The following is a 25,575-nucleotide window of genomic DNA, read 5'->3' on the forward strand; positions in this document are numbered from 1 at the left end:
TTGTACTCCATTCAGTTTGTGGATGGACAAGTCTTGTTGGCATGAAAGCAGATAGATAAACGAGCAAGATATCATTGATCAGTTCTAACTCAGATAATTTATTAAAATCCTTGTATCGATCAGTTAGATTGGTGCCTTACAATTTATGTGATTTTTGTTTATTCAAAGCTGTTAAAGAATAAATTGTTTAAAAATGTAGGTAGTTGGTCATTTATTATGTGCAATGCAGAAAAAAACAGAAAATTCCATGTGCATATTTTTGTATTTCAGACAATATAGGCCACAATGGGGTTTTGTAAATGTCTTAATAATGCCCTGCATGAGATGCCTTTAGTGGTCTTCATTATGGCATTGAGTTAAAGTTTTGGATGAAAAGCTTTCTAGTTTAAAAGGTGAATAAATTAAGATGAAACCACTTTAAAAATATACAATCGTCCACAGGGATAGGCATCTGGGTAACCAGTCGCCCTTTACAAGAGCAACTTTAACAGTAGCCCTAGTCCTTCCTCCATAGCCTTCCTCCAAAGACGTACAGGTTTGTAGGTTAATTGGCTGGGTAAATGTAAAAATTGTCCCTAGTGGGTATAGGATAGTGTTAATGTACGGGGATCGCTGGGCGGCACGGACTTGGTGGGCCGAAAAGGCCTGTTTCCAGCTGTATATATATGATATGATATGATAAACCTTTGTCCACTGTCCTCTGACGCCACACTGGAACCTGTCTCCACCACATCTACATGCAGTAAATTCTTGATCACAATTATATGCTGCATTTTATTTTATTTTAAATGTTTTTATTCATGTTACTCTTGCTTCATTCCTCCTTTTTGTTACACCTGCCACATTGACACTTCCAGCAAAGGAAAGCCTCCCACTATGTCCAGACCTCTGGCCATTTTATATACTTATATTAAAGTTCCCCTTGGAAATTTCAAATCTAAAGAAATCAGACACAGCTCTCCAGTCCTTATACCCATCAGCCCGCATCCCAGGAACCGTTCTCTTGAACACAATGCTCCTAAATGAGACCAAACCAGTATTATGGAATGATTTATCTACTGCTGGCTCTTGTACATTTCTCAAAATCATTCCTATTTTGCATCCAGGTATTATCAGGTAACCAGATTTATAATTGCCAGCGGATTGGCTAGCATACTCAGGCACATGTAATTAATTTAGATATATACAGTGCATATGCTGTTTGGAATCATATACAATCTAAACCCAAATTTCAGAATGTTCTGCTGGAAGCTACACTCTCCCAAAGGGATGTGTCCTATTCAATGCAAAGACATCTCTTACAAATAGTTTCCAAATGCATTCTTTGCATCTCACACATGAATGATAAACATCATGACTGGGGCATTCTGGTTTTGTGGAATCTCTATGCATGTTTGACCTCTATTGCCTCAAGGAAATACCAATTGCTTCTAACTTACCAAAGTCCAGCTTCCTCTGCTGAGAACAAGGTTGCTAAGGTTATTTCTGAAATACAATGGACAGGCTGTAAGCCGGGATTGTTGATCGCAGCAGAGGGAAATGTCATTTCACTGCTGGAAAGATCCCTCAGGAAATGAGTTTAAATTAATTCAGAGGTCAAACTTACTACAATATTCTCAGGCATGTTGTGCACCTGAGCCGAAGAAAGCAGAAAACATTTCATGAAATGGCTCAGTAACAGCTTCAACATTTTCGTAATTACTTCATCAGCTCTAAGGGTATAGTTGTTAGTGAGACCTTTGAAAAGCTTGGTTAATTTATCTCTGGAGGGGGAAAAAAAATTGCTATCTCTTAACCACCTATGCTAATACCATGGCTAAAATGACCCATTCTCAACCTAGAATATAGAAACAGGGAACTGCAGATGCTAGTTAATACACAAGAGGACACAAAGTGCTGGAGTAACTCAGCGGGTCAGACAGCATCTCTGGAGAACATGGATCAGTGATATTTCGTGTCAAGACCCATTCTCAATCTTTTCTCAATTGAGAAAATCTACTATTTTCATACATCCCCCACATTTTAAAAAGGTTGCTGTAAATTAAGAGGATCTTGCTTCATATTTCAGTGTTGGAATACAAATGGCAGTGCTGTAGGACATGCAAGTCAAAATTTTAATATTTTTAGTTAATCGTTTTCCCTTACAAATTCCAAAAATGAAGAGCTGACAAGTTTGGAACAGATATTTTGGGCTGAAGGGCCTTTGTTGTACTGTTCTATGTTCTCCCTTCCTTTTTGGGGAGCTGATGAATTCTAGCAGTTGACTTTATTATTGAAGTATGTTTTTTTTTCTGCCAAGCAGCTCTACATCTGGCCTTGCTTTGCAGATTCTATTCTGGAAAATCATCTTGACTATTTTTAGATCATCAAATTGCTTTTTGCACTGCCTTCCAAGCGTAAAGTCTACATAAACTTGCTTATTGGTAACATCTCACCCAATCTAATAAATGTGTTCTCATTGCTAATTAGTGGGGTTTCAGTAAATTAGTATACTTCACTTATCAGAACAGAATAAATTAGTCATCAGTTATGGTCAAGAAACTGTCCAACTACAATTTATTTTAAAGTATAGCTTTAAATAGTCAATTTAGCTTTTTGTGAAACATCTAAATTTATTAGTGAACAAACTGATTGACAAGTCTAATCCTGCCCTTCCTCAAGATCAATTCCCCACAATTAATTGTAATCAAATATCAAAACTCTGGCTGGTAAACCCAACTACTCAGGAATGTTGAAGCCCATAAAAACATTCTTAACATCAACCAGCAAGATCATCCAACAAGTTTGTGAAATGAACTGAGCGAACAGAAAACTGAATAGTTAGTCAGAAAATGTGTAGCTCCATGCATGGCCAAAACTACAAGAAAGCAAATTTATTCTGCAGATAGCACTAAAAAAAAGAGAACTAGGTTTTGTAAATAGCATGATTAGCAAAGCATCAACATGCAGTGACTTCAATTTTAAGAATTACACAAGAAAGGCAGCTGCAGAATCTTCTACCCTGGAGAGGCATCTGATGGATTGCCATGTGACCCCCAGCTGATAACCATCTCAAGGAAAGAAATAATCCCAAATTAAATGTGGAGACATTTGGTCTGTCTATAGCTGGTTTCAATATCAGACTCCTAAAACCAGCTCGGGGAAGACTGAGACTATTAATGCTTGCGCCAGCAACCTTTCATTCTCCCTTTAAGATCTGATGTGATTGTGGGGCCCAAACAGTTTCTTCAGCACATGCTTCGGAGGTGGCAATAAATTGCAATCAAGAATAGGAAGGAATTCAGGTGTCACAAAAAATGTTGTAATAAAATCTATTGCAGTTTTGAAAAACCTAATAAGTATTTGGATATCTGGGCCAACTTCACAAAATGGGTCAGTACTAGATACAATCAAGGTCATTGGTACGAGAAGAATGTAGGCTTTAGGAATGAGTCCTTAATAATAACATTCCTGCCCTAAAAACTTAGCTTTTGATACTGATTGCTTCCTTCATTGGCAAGCGTCAATACAAATGATATTATGTATTGAAAATAAAATAACAACTCGGTCTATGGAAAAAGAAAATTCCTTGTTTGACTTGCAATTTTACCATGTGTGGATTGTGCAGGATATTTTTCAATGAATCATTTATTTCCCACAGGATTTATCCATGAAAGTAATTGTGATATGTTGGGACAATGAGAAGTATCCAGTGTTGGTATTATGAATGTTATCAATTTAAATTATTTTCAGAAAATGTTTAAACTCGTACTGAAGTTGGCAATGAAGCAGAAAGTCTAATAAGTTGCGTACTGGATCTCAATCAGAGCGTTAAAATTAACACAAAATACATGCGCCGTCACTGGGTATGTCTTAGCTGAGCTAATAGATGGGGCACTGTGGAGAAGGGGAGTGGCTCCATCTCGAGGGCAGCAAAAATTGGCAGGATATTGAAAGCTTCACACAAGTGTTATACTGCAGCCAATTACATAGTAAGATTAACAGCAGCTGTAACAATCACTGCAGTCCTAACCATTGCGCAGCCGATGGAAAATGAAACTGTGAAAACTCCAAGATTTTCTTTAAGGGACAAATTGTAAAAGGAAATAGATTTAAACATCTTCAAGAGCAGCAAAATAATTTAGATATGCTAGTGGCCAGCTCACTACCACCTTATGTTTTATTTAACCAATATCGCAATGCACGTCACTAATGATTTTATTGTTGGAATCTTGACTTAAATAAGGTAATAATAAAAAGGCTTTAAGACCTAATCACCATGAACCTACTTTCATTGCAGCAGCTGTAATGCACCCTACAAACCATACACTCCTTTAGAGTGGTTAACATGATCAATTTAAATGGTTATACATAGTTTAGACAGGGAAATGGAAGGAAGGTGTGTCCCAAATGAGAGAAAGAGTGTGGATTTCCATTTCAATCCAATTTAGTGATGATTTTCAGTTCTGCTCTTAGACTGCATGACAAAGGCAATACTGATAGAAGTGGTTGTACTGGTAGTGGGTTTGCAAATGTCTGTATTTAAAGAGAATAAGTTTAAAAATAAATAAATTAAACCCAAGACCAGGACATACCCAGCAATGTGGGCTAAATAGAGGAATAAAGGAGTATGGCAGATGATCCAGAAAATATAAATAGCTAGTTACAACCATCCTGTTTACTATGCGCTTCCAATGTCTTCTTGGGATATAAATGGAAATCATCCTTACATTTATAAATTCTGTATTCCTGGCAAATTTTTAACACCAGCAATTCATGCCACTGTTTTTATGATAAATGATCAAAGGATCCTCATAAATTCATTCATGTAGCATGACACACTTATACACTATGCAGAATTTGTTTTAAAACCAACTCCAGGTCTGTTGCTGTAAACAATTCCCTCACACTCTCTGCTCTTTATAATGGTGGGGAGATTGTTTGGGGGGAAAAAAGGCTTAGGTATCTCTGCATGTGCAAAGCCTTTTCTGCCTTGTCCAATACCTAGTGCCCTGTGCCTGATAGAATATCAAGCACTTGTCACCTTTCAATCCCACCCCTCTCCAACTGCATAACCACTGGAATTCTTTTTACATACATGATCATGAGCCAAGGAATTTCTCAGCACAATGTTTCCACTGGAATAGTTCAGTATTTAATATTTTTAACTTTTAGCCAAAAGGCAGAGCCTCCCTAAGTGGGGGAAAAGGCGTCAAAGGAGGATCAACATATGGTCAGTCAATATTCCTGTGACTCCTGTTGCATTGGAAGGTGGCGACTCTTTCCATGGACGAGATGGCAATTACAAGACTGCATCATAATCCCACTCCAGAAAGGTTCTTCCCATCTCTTTGCAAGTAATCACGCTGTAGTTTTGATGCCTACCTGTACATCACGTTTTTTTTTTGTTGTTGCTCTGAAACTTGTGTCCTTCAATAGCCTTCTAGATGCAGCATCAGCATTGGGTTGAACAGAATCAAACCCACACATACACCGATCAGTCAAAACATTATGACCACCTGCCTAATATGCTGTTGGTCCTCCGTGAGCTGCCACAACAGCGCCAACCCACCGAGGCATGGACTCTACAAGTCAAGTCAAGTCAAGTCAATTTATTTGTATAGCACATTTAAAAACAACCCACGTTGACCAAAGTGCTGCACATCTGACCAGGAAAAAAAAAAGAAACATACAGTGGCAGGCAGCCAAACACAACGGCGCGGCCATCTTGAACAAAATGTTAATTCAATCACCCACAGTCCAACAATAAAAGCACTAAACAGGCACCCAAAATTACCCAACCCCAAAAACCCCCCAAAACACAGTCCAACAATAAAAGCATTAAATAGGCATTCAAATCACACACCCCAAAACCCCCAAAAACACAGTCCAACAATAAAAGCATCAAACAGGCACTCAAACCACCCAACCCCCAAAACACACAAAAAAAGAAACATCCATCAAAGAAACATCCATCACAGTGAGTCTCCTCCAGTCCTCTCTCTCCTCACTGTGATGGAAGGCCACAATGTCTTTCCCTTCTCCCGCTGTGCCTCGCCCGCAGTCAGGTTGTTGTGGTTGCAGGCCGCACCGGACGGTCCACAGCGGGCCAAGCCCAAGGCGCGTCGCGTCGCAGCCGCTCCCGCAGCCTCCGAAGACGGCCGGCTCCGCCGATGATAAGTCCGATCCGGGGCGGGCGAACACGCTGCTGCCGCTGTTGTTGCACGTCGGGGCGGTCGTGGCTCCCGACATTGAAGCTCCCGACATTGAAGCCCCCGCCCAGCAGAGAAGTATCCCGCGGCCATCCTAGGCCGCGCCGGATGGTGAAATGTCCGCGCCCCATGCCCCGCGATCCGGGGCGGGCGAACACGCTGCCGCTGCCGGAGCTCCCGATGTCGGCATCCACGCGGCCCGAGCCTAAGGCGAGTCGCAGCTGCTCCCGCAGCCTCCGAAGACGGCCGGCTCCGGTGGTGGTAAGTCCGATCCGCGGGCTCTGCGAACCAGAGCCCTGGAGGCCGACAGCTCCAGGAGTTGGGCCGATGGTAGGCCGCAGCAGGAACGGAGACACGGCCCAGAAAACAAAGGTCGGGTCTCCGTTCTGAAGGGACACATATTTACAGTGTTAGTTTCCCCCTCCCCCCCACATACACACATAGTACACAAACACAAAAACACCACATCACAACTACAATTAAGACAAAAAAAAACAAAAAAAAAACAAAACAACAAAACACAAAGACAAATGGACCGCAGGTGAGCGGCAGCTGCTAGGGCAGTGCCGCCATTTTGGTGGCCTCTGGTATCTGGGACCAAAATAGCAGCAGCAGATCCTTCAAGTCCTGTAAGTTGCGAGGTGGAGCCACCGATCGAATTTGTCAATCCAGCACATCCCACAGATGCTCAATCGGATTGAGATCTGGAGAATTTGGAGGCCAGGACAGCACCGTGAACACTTCATCATGTTCCTCAAACCATTCCCGAACAATGTGTGCAGTGTTGCAGGGCGCATTATCCTGCTGAAAGAGGCCACTGCCATCAGGGAATACCATTGCCCTGAAGGGGTGTACCTGGTCTGCAACAATGTTTAGGTAGGTGACATGTGTCAAATTGACATCCACATGAATGACTGGACCCAGGGTTCCAGCAGAACATTGCCCAGAGCATCACACTCCCTCTACCGGCTTGTCGTCTTCCCACAGTCAGATCGGACCAGAGGGAATAGCCTCTGTTGCCCTCACAAATCGATGAGCCTTGGGCGCCCAACACCCTGTCTCCTCGGACCACTGTCGGTAGATACTCACCACTGCTGACCGGGAGCACCCCACAAGCCTTGCCATTTCAGAGATGCTCTGATTCAGTCTACTGGCCATAACAATTTGGCCCTTGTCAAAGTTGCTCAGGTCTTTACTCCTGCCCAATTCTCCTGTATCCAACACATCAACTTCAAGAACTGACTGTTCACTTGCTGCCTAATATATCCCACCTCTTGACAGGTGCCATTGTAACAAGATAATCAATGTTATGCACTTCACCTGTCAGTGGTCATAATGTTTTGGCTGATTGGTGTAGACCTCCAACTGCGCTTAATCTTCACAATTGTCAAGACCAGATGGTGATGTCCAAGGCACCAGGTGATAGATAATTATTTTTCTTTCTGGACCTACCAAAATGTCTGAAATGGTGCATAGTTTACCAAGTTCACTTTGGGTTCACCCTCCCAGCTGCTGACCTTGATGGCACCCTTCAGCCATTCTTGCCACACCACACTAAATGGTATTCCTGCTAATCCTTGAACCCTCAGCATGACCTTCAATGAGTGTAGGAATGAGCTGCAGATGTTGGTTTAAACCGATGATTGACACAAAAAGCTGGAGTGACTCAGCGGGACAGGCAGCATCTCTGGGGAGAAGGAATGGGTGACACTTCGGGTCAAGACCCTTCTTCAGATATGACATTCAATGAGTCAACTAGGGAGGAATCTTGCTCCATCTGCAGTCCTTTCATTAATCCCACTACTTTGTGCAGCCAACTCCACAATCCATCAGATTTAATGATTGTAATGCACCTTTTAATAGAAATGAAAGTGACATCTGCACAAGATCTCAATTACTCAGCCAAATTGAGCTGGAAACTGGCAAGAACTGTGTCAGATTCAAAGCCTCGGACAAACACCAAACAGAAATTTACTTTAAAGACAACCTTGATTATTACATTTCGAGTAATTCTCATTCTTACTGCTAAGAAAACTATAATCCAAAATTTGAAGATACTGGAAATCTGAAATTAAAATGGAAAATGTTGGAAATACTCAAAAGGGTCAGGCAGTATCTATAGAGAGAAAGTTAAACAGTTAACATTTCAGATTGATAACCTTTGTTCTCCCGGGTGGGGGGGGGGTGAAATAACTTACTTTATTTGCCTAAATTCTGTCTCGAGGACAAACATCCAACTGAACACTAGGTGGCATGGTTGTATCATATTATTAGCCACGTGCAGGATTGCAACCTGAGCTCTGAAGTCTGATTGGTTCATTATTTAAGAATACCTGATCGGTGTAAATGGTGAAAGAAAACTTTAAAGGTCTTTCTGAATAGCACATTCACTCCCTTAAAATACTTCACGGTTCTAATCAATTCTTTCTTAGTGAGAAATGGATCTCAAACAACAGGCAAATTCTGCAATGCCATTCGCTCATTCCTTTTCCATTTCTCCCCATAGAGATGCAATTCTCCTCCCCTACAAGATACCTGCATCTATTAAGAAGGCCAAACATAGCTTCGGCAGAGAAGAATCAGACTGATAGGAAAACTGAATGTGGTCTAGGATCATAGTTTGAAGATTAATTAACTATTTGATAAGAGATTAATTAACTATTTGATAAGAGATTAAAAGGATTAAAAGGGTCGTTGAGACCCTTCTTCAGAAGGGTCTCAACAATTCTAATCAGGTTAGTCAAACACAATTGCTTCAGTAAACCCACGTGTTTCTCTTTAATCAACTAATACTTCTCTAATTGCATATTAATGTTCCTTCACAAGACTGTGGACTAAAACAAGCAGCCTAGGGAAGAAGTATCAAAAATAATATACCTCAATAATATTTACAAACTTAAGTTTATAGAGCCCCTCACATCGAACAACGAACTTTATTTAAAATCTGAACATACCAGAATGCTGTGAATTCAGAGCATTTAAAGTCAACCTGATTGATGCAAACACTATGTAACCAGAATACAAACTGGATTTAACCCTCGCCCACAGCCTATACACCCCCACTTACCTCAACTAGATACAGAAGGTCAAATGAGCTGAGACTCTGCAGGTTAGTTGAATACTATGAAGGAAAGTGACCTCAATGGTGATAACCTTAGAAGGATATTCAGGCATATAGACGCTATAATTGAAAACATTGAATATGAAACAAAATAGATTGATTAAAAGCATTACAAGTTATCTGTTGCTTTATATGAATGAATTATTTTCTCCTAAGCTCTAGGAATCTATATTTAAATGTATGGGGATTCTAATCATACACTTTCAACAGATACCCCAATGTAATGCTGGGGATTCCCAGAAGTTTCTCAGGAATCCACTGTCAGAAGACTAGGATCCAGCCATGTACTGAAGTGATGTTTGTGTTAGCATTTATCAATCAGCTCATCCTGGACCTATTGCAGATCTAAGGACGTACTTTCCCGTAATTGAGCAAGTGTCAAGTGATCTTTTTGAATTGCCAGCACATTTCAAACCATTATGTTTATACTAACAAATCCCTTGCTCTGGGAAAGAAAAAAACATTTGGCAACAGCTCATCAGCTAAGCACTTAGTTTGTGAATGGCCAAAAATTGTTTTAATTATATGTATTAGTTTATAAACATTAATGGTTAAGGTCTATTCTAACTTTGATTTCTGAATCAAGCCACATTCAAGATGTCTTCAACACAGGAATGATGGGTGCAACATCATCAAGACAGACAACCTCAGAAGAGGCATTATGCCAAGCTCTTACCTATCTCATCAGAAGGCAATAAAAAGATCCCATGCAACTATTCCAGGAATGGGCAACTCCTCAGTTTCCCACTCAACAATTATTCCCAAAACATTATTTTAAAAATTAATGTGTAGGAAGGAACTGCAGATGCTGGTTTAAACGGTCCGCCTTCGTCTTTTTCATTCTTTGTGTTTTTAGTTTGTTGTAAAATGTATGTTTTAGCTTATCTTCAGTTTATGTATTTGTGGGGGCTGGTGGAAACTTTTTAAAATCTCTTTCCTCGACAGAGTTGCAACTTTTTCCATGTCGTGTCTCTGTCTGCACTGTGGCCTAACATCGTGGAGTTGGCGGCCTCTTGTTTGGGACTTCTAGAGCTCCAAAACCGTGGAGCCTATGGACTTTAACATCTCGGAGCGGGTGATCTCTTTGCCAGGGGTCGGCCTTTGGTGCTCCAACCTGCGGGACCTACGGACTTTAACAATAGACAATAGGTGCAGGAGTAGGCCATTCGGCCCCTCGAGCCAGCACCGCCATTCAATGTGATCATGGCTGATCATTCTCAATCAGTACCCCGTTCCTGCTTTCTCTCCATACCCCCTGACTCCGCTATCCTTAAGAGCTCATCGTGAAGCTTGCGGTCCCTGGTTAGGGACCGATTTTGGGAACTCCAAGCCGCAGGAGTTTCGACCGTCCCGATGCGGGTGCTTAGACCGCCCCGAGGTGGGAGTTCAATCGCCGGCTACGGATGGTTCAACTCCTCCAACTGCAGGAGGAGAGAAAAGAAAATAAGACTTTATTGCCTTCCATCACAGTGGGGAATGTGGAGGAGCCACTGAGGTGGATGTTTATGTTAAATTTTTATGTAGTTATGTCTCTTGTTGTTTTTTTGGTATGACTGTATGGCAAACCAAACTCCTTGTATATTTCAAAACATACTTGTCTAATAAATTACGATTATGATTAAAAACTAAAGATAGACAAAACAGCTGGAGTAACTCAGCGGGACAGGCAGCATCTCTGGAGAGAAGGAATCGGTTGAGACCCTTCTCCAGACTGTTTAGAGATAAGGGAAACAAGAGACATAGACGATGATGTGGAGATAACAATTAATAAAAGATATGCAAAAAAGTAACGATGATAAAGGAAACATTCCATTATTAGCTGTTTGTAGGGTGATAATGAGAAACTAGTGCGACATGGGTGGGGGAGGGATAGAGAGAGGGGGAATGCCGGGGCTACCTGAAGTGAGAGAAATCAAATTCATACCACTGGGTTGTAAGCTGCCCGAGCGAAATATGAGATGTTCCTCCAATTTGCGTTTAGTCTCACTGACAATGGGGACCTCGGACAGAAAGGTCTGTATTGGAATGGGAAGGAGAATTAAAGTGTCCGGCAACTGGGAGATCACGTAGGTTCAGGTGGGCTGAACGAAGATGTTCTGCAAAATGATCGCCCAGTCTACGTTTGGACTCGCTGTTGTACAAGAGTCCACATCTTGAACAACGGATACAGTAGATGAGGTTGTAGGAGGTGCAAGTGAACCTCTGCCTAACCTGAAAGGACTGTCACGGTCCCTGGACAGAATCAAGGGAGGAGATGCAGGGACAGGTGTTGCATCTTCTACTGTGCAGGGGAAGGTACCTGGGGAAGGGGTGGTTTGGGTGGGAAGGGATGTTAATCAGGGAGTTGCGGAGGGAACGGTCTCTGCGGAAGGCGGAAAGGGGTGGAGATGGGAAAATGTGGCTAGTGGTGGGATCCTGTTGGAGGTGGTGAAAATTTGAGGATTATGTGTTGTATGCGATGGCTGATGGAGTGGAAGGTGCGGGCTAGGGGGAATCTGAATCTGTTGCGACTAAGGGGAGGGGGAACAAGGGCGGAGACATGGAGTGAGGGTATCATCTAACTTGTCTTTAAAATCAATATTCTCGACGGTACCTTTCTGTGCACAACTTTGATTACATTTGCCTACTTTAAAATGTCCAGTTCCAACAGCAGTATGTTAATTTAACTTGGGTTTATATGGACCAATGCAGTGTAATATATTGGCATTTTTCTTCTGAAACGAATGTTTCTTGCATCTTTTCTTTGTTCAACAAATAGCATGTTGTATATTAACACATAACTCAGAACTTTTAAAATTTTGTCAGTGATGGCACTAGATCAGAAGTTACATAAATCTCAGCAAGTTCTGACTTCAAAACAAATGAAGTGCTTTACCGAAAATATTTACATTCCTCCCCAAATATAGCAGGTCATTAAAGTACAGTCAATAATTTAAGAGGTAAATATTAAAGTACTTTATGAAGATTAGGCTCTTAAATATGGTATTTATTTGGCAGAAACCAAATTATTTGGTTTAATGAAAGGACTTTGCTAACCTTCCTTCCGGAGACAACAGGAAAGCAGTCCCATGTGCACATAACAATATATTAAAACCTGATGTAAATATTTCATTATATTCTGGGAGAATTGTTATTGCAACCTCTTATTACTCCTGATAGAAGAACTCCTATATCCATAATTACATCAACCAGTTGTAAAACGAACAGCAAAAATAATCTTGTGATTTCCTTATTGAAACAAAGACTTGACAGGCAACAAACACTGTTCACGGTGGAAATAAATGAATTATTAAAGCATTTTACAATGCATGCATACACTGAGCACACTATTAGCTGGGCATTGTAAAAATAGAGGCACTTTGCCACTGAAAACACCATTAGAGTGCCACATTAAGTGTGCCGAAATATCATGTGGAGAACAATGAAAAGGACATCTGTAGTGCAGTGAGCACCACAGAAAGATATTTTTTAAATTGACAGAAGTGATATTATTAACAGCAATGCTTAGTCATAAACCTGGAAAGGGACCCTATCAAGATCAATTTTTCAGCAAGGCACCAGATAAATCAAATCCAAACAAATTGCAAGACAAATTACAATGATGGTTGCCAATATTCTTACTGTATATTTCATAATTTAAATTAAAGAAACACTCAGAAGTAAATGTCAGTTCTTTTAATAAGTTGTTCAATTTTCTAAACAGAATGCAACCGTGCGCTGATTATTCAATCCTTTGAATGAGGTAATACATGAAGGCACGTCTTCACAAAATATACAGGCATTTAGACTTTGCATTGAACAAAAATGTAAGCACACAAAATTAGGAATCTTAATATACAAAGTTTAAATTTTTTAAACTAAAAACACACAAGTTCTAGTCACGATTGTCACAGTTTTATAACACACTGAAACAGTAGCAAAATAAAAACAATTGAAAAGACATCTTGTTGAATAAGCGCTGACAGGTTTAATCAATATTAAAAACCCTTCATTTTCCGATTGTCCTCTAAAGACCACACTAAAACGTTAAAATTTAAACAAGGAAGCAATTCCTATTTTTAAAAATGCAATGTTTTTGTAAAAAAAGACTCCATTCTAATGCCGCTGCTACATTGTTACTAAAAAACTCTCCATTAATAAATTTCAAGGATACAAATAATACACGCAACTCTGAAAAGATCACAAAAATCTATAAATAATGTTTTTTGATTATACAAAACTATTACATATTTTACCTGTTTGACCTGTTGATAGTTTAGGTTAGGTCTCCAGTTTTTTTTAATATTTATTTTCTTGAACTTGCCTATTTTATTAAGTTGTTATGGTAAATTGAATTTAAAGAAATTCAAACAAAAGAGTGCAAAATATTTTCAAGTGTGCAACACAATTTAAAAATATACCTTAAATGGTTTTTTGATCTTCAATTTAAAATAAAAACTGAATTCACATTTTACCTCTTCAAAACAACTTTGTAGTTGTTCTGATATGGTTCAGTAATACCCAATAATGACCAGGAAACTCATTAAAAATATATATGCCAGGTTTCATGAGAACAAGATTTATGTGGTTAAATATGAAAACTCTAAAAATGATCAGTAGTAATTGCTATTGTACGAATCTTTCGTCAGGCATAGAACTCAATTTTCATAACATTGCCCATTTGCTGCATTGATATTTTAAAAGACCACTAGATTGCATGAAAATTAAAGTTCAAAAAATATTTTATAATTTAATCTTCTAAACAGAACATTAAACAAAGTAACCACTGCATCCCAAACCATCAAAATGCTATAAATACAGTATCAAGTTTCATCAGGAGAATGCAATAACATTTAGTGGTTGTTCTTAGTGCTATAGTCCAATCACAGCAAACAACAAAATGCAACACTTTAGAATTGAATTTGTCCAGGCGGTAAGACCAGAGTGTCCCAAATTCACAGATAAAGACTGCAGTACTATATAGCAAAACAGCACAATCTATTTAGGTCTCATTTGGAATGGTATTCGGTAAGTAAAGTTTCATGTTGTCATTGAAAATAACTATGTACTATAAAACCACTTCAATAAGATTTCTAAAAATCTTTGCTTAAGTTTTTAAACAGTCCAGGCTTAGCCATTTAACATATGCCAGTATCAACTTTATTTTGCAAGGTAATATGACAGTAGCTTGTAAAACAAAGTATTGCTCAATTAGTGAATTGAATACTGGATTTTCAAATGTGGTTACTATATTAATGATTGATAAAGACAGACTCTACACATGATATTTACTGTCCCCAAATAATGTATTGAATATGCATTGAAATCTAAGGGGAAGATATACTTTAGTGACAAAAGTTTCTGATTTTTTTCTTTTTGGGAAAATATGATATAATTTTAGCATGATAATTCAGTATTAACCAAAATATTGAAAAATTGCTTCCTATTAAGTACTGCAGCTTTATGTATAAATATTGAAAGCAATGTTCTTCCACACACTTAATGCAGGGACGCCATGCAATGGAATTGGTTCAACTTCAACTGAAACCATGCAAGTTTTCCAGAGATGCACATCAGTTTTAAATAGGATGTTTAGATTTGCTGCTAAACTTTGAAACATTATCTGATAGCAATGCTCTTGACAAGACCACAGTGGAACTTGCGCATATGCCTATACAGGTCACCCGACTGCGTAAATCGTCTTTCACACCATTTACAGGCATGTGGCTTCTCCCTGGTGTGTACAACTGCATGACGGCTGAGGTTATGAGAGTACTGGAAGCTCTTTCCACATTGACCACAGGTATAAGGCTTCTCGCCCGAGTGAGTTCGCTCATGACGCTTCAGCGTATACATGCAGGAAAAGGTTTTGCCACACTGCGAGCAGGTAGGCATGGAACCATCAGTAGGCATTTTGGCCCGAGGGCCATCTTTTTCCCTGAAGTGAGAACTCAGATGAAGCTGAAGAACATGTGGACTTGGGAAGCCTTTGCTGCAGAGAGGGCAAATAAAAATATGTCCTGTTGACATCACCATCCTGGTGTTTGAAATATCAGATGATGGCATTTCATCTTCACTACCATCCTGTTCGTGTTCTATTCCATCATTGTGTGCCACAGCATTCGCCGGAAACACAGGTCCAAAGTCTGCATTCATGCCATTGGCAGAATTGCCGTTCTGACTTACTGGATCCATTTCTTCACTACCCTCCTGGTCTGACAGCAACTCTTGTTCATCTCCAACAAGTGGTGCGGTGCCCTGCTGTTGCCTGTCGGAGGCCAGCTGTCCAGAAACGTAGGGGGAGTAAAATAAATCTCTTCCAGACACAGGTTTGAAAGACAGATCTAGAGCACAGTCCACATCAGCAGAAGCCTTGATATGGTCAATAGTCCTTTGAGGCAAAAGTCCTAGAGAACTACTGACACTTGACTTTGTTTTTCCATTTGCTGCATTGCATTGCAATTCTGTAGATACGGAAGTTATACCTACAAGATCAGACAATATCCTAGAATGTCCATTAATCTTTTCACTGACTGTGGGATTTTTATAACCCACAATAGTACAATTTTGCTTGCTTTGTGCATCAAAATTATGCAGTATCAGTTCATTACTTTCTGAAGAACTCTCTTCTTTGACCAATCGAAGAGCATTACCGTTCATTTTTTCATCCACACGTAGTTCTTTATCTTTCAATTTCCCCTTACAGACTTTCACAATGTTGTACATGTGAAGGTAACTGGCTGCGGCTAACACATCTTCAACTGGTAGGCTATTAAACTGAAGTTTTCCTTCATACATGAATTCAAGAAGCAGGCCAAAGGCAGGAGCTGTGACAATGTCACTATTTAAATGCACAATGTCTCTTTTGTCCAGCTGGTCCCTGTAGAATAGATGAAAGTACATGCTGCATGAAGCAAGCACTGCACGATGGGCTCTAAACTGAACGTCTCCAACTCGAACAGTACAATCACAGAGAAAATCCTGGTGACGCTGCTGACTCAGACACTGCAGCAACTGCCGGCAATGGTCTGGAAACTCCATTCTTCCTTCATAACCTCCTAAAACACGAAAACCGAACAGAAATTAAAACACGAAAAAAATCCAGCCTGCATGTAATTAAAACTGCGCCATCAATAGTTTAAGATGCACTCCAGCCCAACAGCCCAAACCAACAAACTTAACATATACACGAATGTCTAACGAGCGCCCAGAGTTGGTGCAGATGGCAAGTGAAACACGACAGCTGACAGAAAAAAAATGTTAGCAATTAAGCAAATTAGGCAACCACCACTCGAAGCAACTGGCTTCCACCAGAAACCAAACTTTAGAGACTTTAAACAAAAGGCAAAGCAAATGTTACATCAACGATCACTCGAATTACAAGCAAACAATTGTTTACTTTATACCTTGTCCACAACAACGCGGAGAAAAGCAATTTCTCACGCCCCCTTTGGGTTCCTCAATCGAGAGTCTAAATGTCCTGAACACATTTTGTGTTTTTTTTCTCTCTCCTTTCTTCGAACACCCACGGAGGGAACAGGTTGGAAATCCGAAATTGATCCAGAGGAAGGTGTCCCAAAAGTAGGAAAGGCGAGAGAAAGCACAACACTGACTCCAGGAACAAGCTGGAGGGAGAGTCAGCTGCTCTGACATCACGGGCAATGTAAATGCTACCTCCAGCTGTGCTTCTTTTAATGCCATATGTTCCTTTAAATCGACTTCGCAGCCAAAGCTTGAGGGGGAGGAGTCTTTTTTTATCGCCCACTGGCCGGACGAAAAAACAGTTTCCTCTTTGCACCCTTCACCTCTTTCGTCCACCCCCCACCACCCCCCTTTTCGCTTAACACCACACAAAAAAAAAACCAAGATATTGAACGTGCAAAACAACTTTCTGAGGTAAAATAAGACAGACCGTATAAAGGACGCAGTTCTAGAATTACAATATCGGTTGCAAAAGTAAACTCTACCTTTTGACTTCGGCCTCAGGGGGTGGTGAGGGGAGAGGGGGAGCGATCAGTCTCCCAAGAGAAAGGAGGAAGTAAGGAGGTGAAAATAAAGCGAGGCGCACACGCAGCATAACTCCCCGAGTTGCAGAAAAAGTTGGACTAGGGGAGGGGGGGGGGAAGGCAGGCGAGGCAATGTAGTGTAATGCAGCGAGGCGGCTGCAGGAGCTGCCCGGGCCGCCAGCTCGCCCGCTCTCGGGGACGGCGGTTGGTCAGGAGCGCGTGGTTACGCGCGGGCCGGAGCGCGCGCTTCTCGTCAGGTGCCGCCGCCGCTCACCTGGACACGGCGACTGGTGCGAGAGGCCGGTCCTTCGCCGCCGCTCCCGGGCCCCGTGTGTGCGAAGCCACCGTGAGGTCCCTTCATCTGCGGCCCAGATATTGAGCGGCCGCGCAAGCCAACTGTTGTGGAGAGTATGTGTGTGTGTGAGACTCGCCTCAGCGCCCGCTCTCGCGATACTTACCTATGTTGGCGGCTCCCAGAAGGTCAGTCGGTGGCGGGGAGCCGGCATTGCTGGCCGGCCTCTGCAGACCTGTCCTCCCCCGTCCCGGGACAGACCCAGACCCAGCTAGGCCGAGGCACCGGCGCTGCTCATCCGTTCCCGGCCACTGCACCTGCACTGCACTGCAGAGTCCTACCAGCACTCAATACAAACAACAAACTTTACAATAGACACGATGTGCTGGAGTAACTCAGAGGGTCAGGCAGCATCTCTGAAGAACATATCCTCCCGCTGAGTTACTCCAGTACTTTGTCTTTTTTGTTGTTGTAAACCAGCATCTGCAGTTCCTTGTTTTTACATTGACTGCTTTGTTCTCCTCCCTCTCCGTGTTCTCCAGAGATACTGCCCAACCTGCTGATTTGCTCGCTTTCCGTCTTTTTTTCTTGTACACCAACACCACTAGTTTCTTGTTTCTACATTTCGCTGCTCCATTGTAAAATCTCCTCAAGGTGTGCCTACTTCCAAAAAATGGTCAACACTGCCCAGTCCATCATGGGTACTGACCTCTCCACCATCAAAGGGATCTACAAGAGTCGCTACCTCATAACAATAACCAGCATCATCATCATCATAACCCACATCACCCTGGCCACACTCTCAGTTTATTTCTGCCATTGGGAAGAAGGTATGGGAGCCTGAAAACCAAAATCAGGAGCAGCTTCTTCCCTGCAACCATCACACTATTAAACACTACAACCTCCAAATAGGAGGCTCTGAACTATATCGACTTGGGGACATTATTTTTAACTTTGCACTACTATTGTCTATTTGTTTATTGTTATATATATAGAACTTTTTTTGTTAAGATATATTACAATATCTTGTGTTGCTGCAAGTATGAATTTCATTGTTCCATTTCGGGACATTGACAATAAAACAATCTTGACTACTTTGAAGAAGTGCTCCTGCCTAACCATGTTCTTCACAGAGGCTGCCTGACCTGCTGAGTCCAGCACGTGTCTTTTTTTTGTAAAACAGCATCTGCAGTTCCTTGTTTCCACAACTTAAAACTTTAACCTTGTTTCATTTGCATTAATACGTTATTCACTTGTCTATATTTCAGGTAGCCTTTCAGGATTTTTTTACAAGGACATTTATATATACTTTTGCTGTGTCTATTACTAAATAGACCTGAGACGCGTTTCCATTGTGTACAGTTAAATCCAAAAATGCAAAGAAAAGTAGGAAGCACTCTAAATATTTCAGCCAATATTTGCCTTAATCTAAATCAATCCAAAACAATTATGGCTTGTGACATCCTGCTATGTGCAAAATTACACATCATTTGAGTAGAAGAGATGGGACGTCATGTTACAACTGCACAGGGCATTGATGAGACCAGACCTGGAATATTGTCTGCAGTTTTGATCACCATGCTAAAAAGGGATGTGATTAAGCTATCATGGAGCTTTTAATCAATAGCAAGCAGGAGAGTCTGGTCCAAATACGGACCTAGAAGGAGCGAACGAATTCTATCCATTCTTTTGAATAAAACGCCTACAAGCGACAGCTTATCAACTGAGTAGTACTCAGCTCAGTGGGACTGGGAGGGCCTGGACTTGCTGGAAGTGTACAGTGCTATGCTTCTGGCTGGCAGCATGTCAGACTCCATGAAGAAGGGCATCGTCACCCTCATCTTCAAGACAGGAGAGAAGGATACAACAGGAATTGGAAACCCATTTTACTGCTAAATGTGTCCTATAAGATCCTGTCCAAGGCCATCAAGTCAAGTCAAGTTTATTTGTCACATACACATACAAAATGTGCAGTGAAATGAAAGGTCACCCACAGTCCAGCAATATGGCAATAAAAAATAAACAATTTCACACACAATCACAACCAACACAAAACAAAAAACAAAACAAAAACATCCATCACAGTGAGTCTCCTCCAGTCACCTCCTCACTGTGATGGAAGGCCAGAATGTCTTTTCTCTTCCCCTGCCGTCTTCTCCCGCGGTCAAGTCTGCTCTGGGACAGGTGATCCACCCAGGTGTGAGATGTTCCTGGGCTGCTGTACATGGTGCAGATGTGGCTATGCCCTGCTCCTCCACTCTGGGAATCACTCAGGCCATCTTCCTGTTCAGCTGGGGGTCAAAGATGGGGTGAATCCGATGGGTTACAATGTACAAGGCCATGGCAAACGGGAGCAACAGCATACCCAACTTCACACTCAACCTAATGGCTACCTTCCTGTGTGGCTGCAACAGGCTATGTACAGAGACAAAGTATGTGGGCACTAAGTGTCACTAACTGCTCAGGCTCATCTGTCCCATGTTTTAGAGATGCAGCATGAGAACAGGTCCTTCGGCCCACTGAGTCAACCCCAACCTTTGATCACCTGTTCATACTAGTTCTGAATATGTGAAGAAGGGTCCTGATTCAAAATGTTACTCTGCCATGTTTTCCAGACCTGCTAAGTTACTGCAGCATTTTCTGTCTTCCCTTGGTAAATCAGCATCCGCAGTCTCTTGTTTCCATGCTAGCTCTATGTTATCCCACTTTCTCATCCACTCCCTACTAGGGGGCAATTTTACAGAAGTCAATTAACCAACAAACATGCACATCTTTGGAACGTGGGTGAAAACTGGAGCACCCAGAGGAAACCCACATGGTCATAGGGAGTATATGCAAACTCCGCACAGGCAGCACCTAAGGTCAGGGTCGAACCCAGGTCTCTGGTGCTGAGGGGCAACAGCTCTACCAACTGCGCTACTGTTGCGAAAGACAGGTCTAGCACCATTACCGCACAATGTGCTAGTCAGCTAGACAATGCCACACTATCCATCCATTATGATGCTGGATCATTGCATCTCAATTTTCATTTTTCTTCACACCTGAGACAGATGAGAGATTCTGGAGGGATAAACTCACATCAGTTTCCTTTGAGGCCACTTGGACTGTCAGTGAAAAGTTGAACTGAGTGTGGAGAGTGCTCGAGGACCTCCTGAGCAGTATTCACATCCACATGTTGCATTCAGCATTTAGCCGCTGTGAGTACTGTCTTTGTGTGTAAATGCTTGTGTTGAGTTGTCAGGACTAAAGAATTAAATTCTCAGCCAGGTACCGTACACAGAGTACTGTACTCACTTGCAACTTGCACTCAGACAGTCAGATGTAAAGATAAAAATATATTATGTAATCCCCTATAGCAGAATCATTTAGATTTCTAGATTTTATTGTTGTGCTTTCAGCCAGCTGTGAAGGATGAAAACTGAAACAACTTATTGAAAGGGACGTGATGTACCTTGACTGTGGGTCAGAAACGATACAAATTCTATTCAAAGTGGAAACTATTGTCAAGGTAATATTGGGCTGATTGGTGAATAGTTATTGCATCAATAAACTGCAGATGTTGGAAATCTGAAACAAAGATCTGAAGATGATGGAAGCACTTAACAAACACCTAGATGAGTAGGCATCTGTGGAGAAAGAAATAGAATCAAAGTTAGACACAAAATGCTGGGGTAACTCAGCGGGTCAGGCAGCATCTCTGGAGAAAATGGATAGGTGAGGTTTCGGATTGGGAGCCTTCAGGCTCTATATACATGATCAAATAGTTTAAGGTCAAGGACCCTCTATCAAAACAGGTTGAACGATAAAACAATGGGATTTTAAATGACCAAAGATGTCAAGGAAAGAGTTTAACATTTTTCAATTGGAGACTGAAAGAGAAGAGAGATAAAAAGACACAAAATGAAATAGAAAGGTATGACCACACTTATAATGCGGAAAATAAAAGGTGTATACCTGAAATTATTAAATTTTCAATGTTGAGACATGTGTTCAAATATGAGCAGTAGATGACTTATATTGGATGGTGTTGGAGCAATGTAGGAAACTACAGGCAGAGTAATCTGCAAGGTGGAGAGCTAAAGGAGACATGATGCTCCACTGAGACTTCAAAACTTCACTGTGATGAGATATTGCAGATTGATATTGGTGATCGTTGGTTGGTGTGGACCCAGTGGGTTGAAGGGCCTGTTTCCACGCTATATCTCTAAACTAAACTAAACTAAATTATACAGCCTGCCTTGGGATTACTTTGGAATCTTCTAATTTGTCCTCAATTAACAAGGATCGTATGAAAATCATTTGAATACATCATTTATTCAAACAACCAAAAGACCATAAATCATTTGATGCGATCATTTACATTATTGCTTGAGTTGCATCATTGTAAATTAAATCTTGTCTGAAGCTTCTTTTATTGCAGTTGTAGGAATCTGGTTATCAATTTTACCCTGTAATTGGAATAAATGTCAGATATAAAAATTAAAAGAAATATAAAATCATATGTTAAAGATATGAAATAAAATGATCCGCTGTTTCTATTTAGCTGATACCACAGGATATTTGTGTTACAAATAATGTTCAAATGTTTCAAGAGCTTGGCAGCAGAAGAATATTAATACATGTCGTGATTCTTTACAGAGCAAGTTCTCAATTTCAACCATATTATTAGAAGGCACCTTGCCATGGGGAGAAAGAGAGAGGGAGAGCACAGGGATAGGCACCCTGGGCCACTCTTGGCAACATCACGGCAGCTAGTTACAGAATGGCATTGGCAGAGTGCTCGAGAACAGATTGTCTTCTTCTCATCTTGGCTAAGATAGAATGTATGACTCAGGGGAGGGGGCTAGAAAGGAGAAAGGGAAAATAAAATCTAAAAACAAAGGCCCGTGCAAATGTGTCTTTACAGATTGTTCATAATTATTGTTCAAAAACATTAGGAATTGTACAACATGTACGCTATGAGCTTCATGCAAACAAGGTATTTCATTGAGCCCCGGTGAATATGCCAATTTAACCCGAATCGCACCTATAGCTCTCTTACTTTGATACTTTAACAAATATAGACCTAATGAAATAACATAAAATTTAAATTTAAAATTTAGAAAATAATTGCACACTCAGATGGCTCAGATTTTATAGTTTTAACATTCAGAGGGTACTGCAGTGAGTTGGATGATCCAGGCAAGGCACTGATTAAGGGCTCTGTTTAATTCAGTCTAGTTATCTTATGGGAAGAGTAAATCAGTCAGTGTTCTTGCTCTTGGTGATTATTTTGTGCTTGTGTGTACATGTAAAAAAATTAGGATTAATCAAATAGTTTTCCAACAGTGTCTGAGAAAACTATTTGGGTTAAGTATTAAACTGCATGCAAGGTACCTCCTGTCCAGATTTTTAAAAAGCAGCGCATAGAATTATCAAGAGAGAAAACATTCAACTTCAAATTCAATTTGAATGGTGAAAATAAAATATGATTTTTTTTAAGTGATTACATGTGTGAAGCAACTAGATTTGAGCTCATTGCAGTGTTTACATATAATTTATATTTAATTAATTATCATTTTAAAGACACTGGATTTTTACAACTTCCACATAAGGAAATAATGTGTACAGCAAAGAAAAAATGCTCAAAGCAGAAAATAAAACTGGCTGTATTTTGTGAACAGAAAGTTTATACTAATTAACTCTCAATTAATATGTATAACTGCATCAACAGCATTCATAGTATACTGTTAAGACCTGTTAAGTTTGAGAGTGTATGTTCTCAGAAGTAAATCACCTCCAAAGGGATATACCCCTGGCCAACGTACTTTTTCAGCACTGTCCATAGGGCATAAAAACAAATGTTAAATATACATTTAGAAGGATAGAAGTCTGAAGAAGGTTCCCGACACAAAATGTCTTCTGTCCATTCCCTCCACAGATGCAGCCTGACCTGTTGAGATTCCTTTGCACTTTGTGCTTTGAGATATATTTGATTGATGTGATTTGATTTGCTCATGTTTATTCAAAAGAAAAAACAAGCTCTCTATTTTTCCCAAAGGACCATAAAGCCATTAAATTATTTCAATAATAGTTTCAGTTTATAGCAAACATTTTATCTCTTCCTCAGATGAATGTAAAGACCCTGAAATAAAATGTATATCCCAACAAGCAAATTACATTTAAATAAAACAAACCCTGCTCATTACAGTCATGTGTTAATAATGTCATAGCAGTCAGCTAGGAGCTTCTTCCAGATGGATATTTCTTGGTTTGGAGTTTATGCTTCAGATGGACATTTCACTTAGCCCAAGATTTCAATCTGTGGAAAAGCTCAGTGTGAAAACAATGACAATAAGATACAATAACAAAGGCGTATTTTTCAGCCAGTTTCATGTGTGCCATAATAACCTATGTCACATCACCATCAGCCATGTAAAACAATGGGAGTTTCAACTAAAGTGATGACTGCCATTTTGCATTAACTCCATTTTGGCTCAATGCCTGAGCAATTCATGTCATTCTGTCATTTCCCCATGGTCCTGGAAATAGTTTTCTTTGAAATATTTATTTAGCTCTCTTTTGAACATAATTGAAATGTTTCCACTATTGGAATCAGATCACAATCACCCAATACATAAATATTTGTGTCCCTCAGGTTACTTTTGTTACTTTTGCCCATCATCTTCATTCAACACCCTCTATTTCCTGACCCTTCTACCTAATGGAACAGTTTCTCTCTTATTTTCATGGTTTTCAATACCTCTATTATACACTTCTCAACCGTCTTCTAAGAACAATCCAGCCTCTCTCATCTGTCCACTCGAATCATGGGTGATTCGAATCTAAAGAGTTAAAACTATGACCAACCAACATGAAACTTAAAATGGGATGCATGTGAGCCCAAATGTAGGGTTGGAGGAGAAGGTTGCAGAAACAGCGAGGTCTGAGCCCACAGTGCAATTTGAAAATGGTAAGAATCTTCAGCCGAGATCCTGCATGTCTGAGAGACAATGTAGGTCATAGAGCACACGAGTGATGAATGAATGGGATAATGAATTCCATCTATCTAGCTTTACCCTCTCTCATTCTCATGAAGGTGCAGAAAGTAAAGGAGAAATAAGTGAGGGCCAAAGCAGAACTGCTAAATAAAACTAATTTATAATAAACAGCAGAAGCTCACCAGACACTTACCTTGAACAATGTCAATTGAGATTACAAGTATTTGTGGAAAATATATATAGCATTATTTGTCAGAATTATATTTACATTGGAGCAAACTTTAATGTTTGGAGCAGGTGATTCCTATATCATTATGTATCTTTGTTCCATCATTGTGGAATATAAATTCAATGAGATGCTTATCAATGGTTTCATCTTAAATATTATTGCAACTACAATTCAATTATTGGAACCTGATGATCTGACAGATATACCATGAAACATGCACAAGAAAAAGAAAAAAATGAAGAAGATAATCGGCTGTAACTTGCCATTTCCATTAAATGAATGATTTGGGACTGCAGAAGAGGAGACTATCGATCATAATATATTATAATTTGAGGTGTTGTAATTATCTTCAGCGAGGCTTTCCCACAGAGCATGATTCTGCCATTTAAACAAACCTGCATTTCTTGTTCTCTAACTGCTGATCTCATCACAAATAAAAATACAGTTCCAGGATGTGTTCTGATCAGTATCTTGTCTGTACGGTTACTACCCCATCAGCAAGCAATGCTGAGTCATTTCACTGTGGAAGTTTGACTAGGACATTGCTGTAGGAGGAATAGAAAAATGGCAAATAAGAGGTAGAAAGAAGGAACTGTGGATGTTGGTTTCCACAAAATGACACAAAGTGCTGGAGTAACTCAGCGGGTTACTGAGTTAATGCAGCACTGAGTTACCCACTGAGTAACTCACCCCCGCTGTGTTACCCCAGCATATTGTGCCCCAATGGCAAATAAGAGCTGGCCAGGTGGTGGTGCAGAAGTTCAAGAGTCAAGAGTG

The 25,575-nt window shown here is 40.5% G+C and overlaps 1 protein-coding gene across 5 annotated transcripts in view; it reads right to left on the reverse strand.

Moving 5' to 3' along the window:
• Positions 1 to 12,972: 12,972 nt before the first annotated feature.
• Positions 12,973 to 25,575, reverse strand: part of LOC144597296 (zinc finger and BTB domain-containing protein 18.2-like) — a 52,510-nt gene continuing 39,907 nt past the window's right edge. The window contains exons 1-3 of one of the 5 annotated variants that reach the window (XM_078406470.1): positions 17,756 to 17,822; positions 17,259 to 17,309; positions 12,973 to 16,349 (exon numbers count right to left, since the gene is read on the reverse strand). In XM_078406470.1, coding sequence (XP_078262596.1) covers positions 14,911 to 16,332 — 1,422 coding nt within the window. In that variant the 5' untranslated portion in view covers positions 16,333 to 16,349; positions 17,259 to 17,309; positions 17,756 to 17,822 and the 3' untranslated portion in view covers positions 12,973 to 14,910. Of the gene's footprint in view, positions 16,350 to 16,697; positions 16,969 to 17,258; positions 17,310 to 17,571; positions 17,704 to 17,755; positions 17,922 to 25,575 lie in introns of those variants that run through there. The other 4 variants (XM_078406471.1, XM_078406473.1, XM_078406468.1 and 1 more) reach the window with 4 other exon arrangements.

Source organism: Rhinoraja longicauda, chromosome 10, assembly GCF_053455715.1.
Source record: "Rhinoraja longicauda isolate Sanriku21f chromosome 10, sRhiLon1.1, whole genome shotgun sequence".
Taxonomy (NCBI): Eukaryota; Metazoa; Chordata; class Chondrichthyes; order Rajiformes; family Arhynchobatidae; genus Rhinoraja; species Rhinoraja longicauda.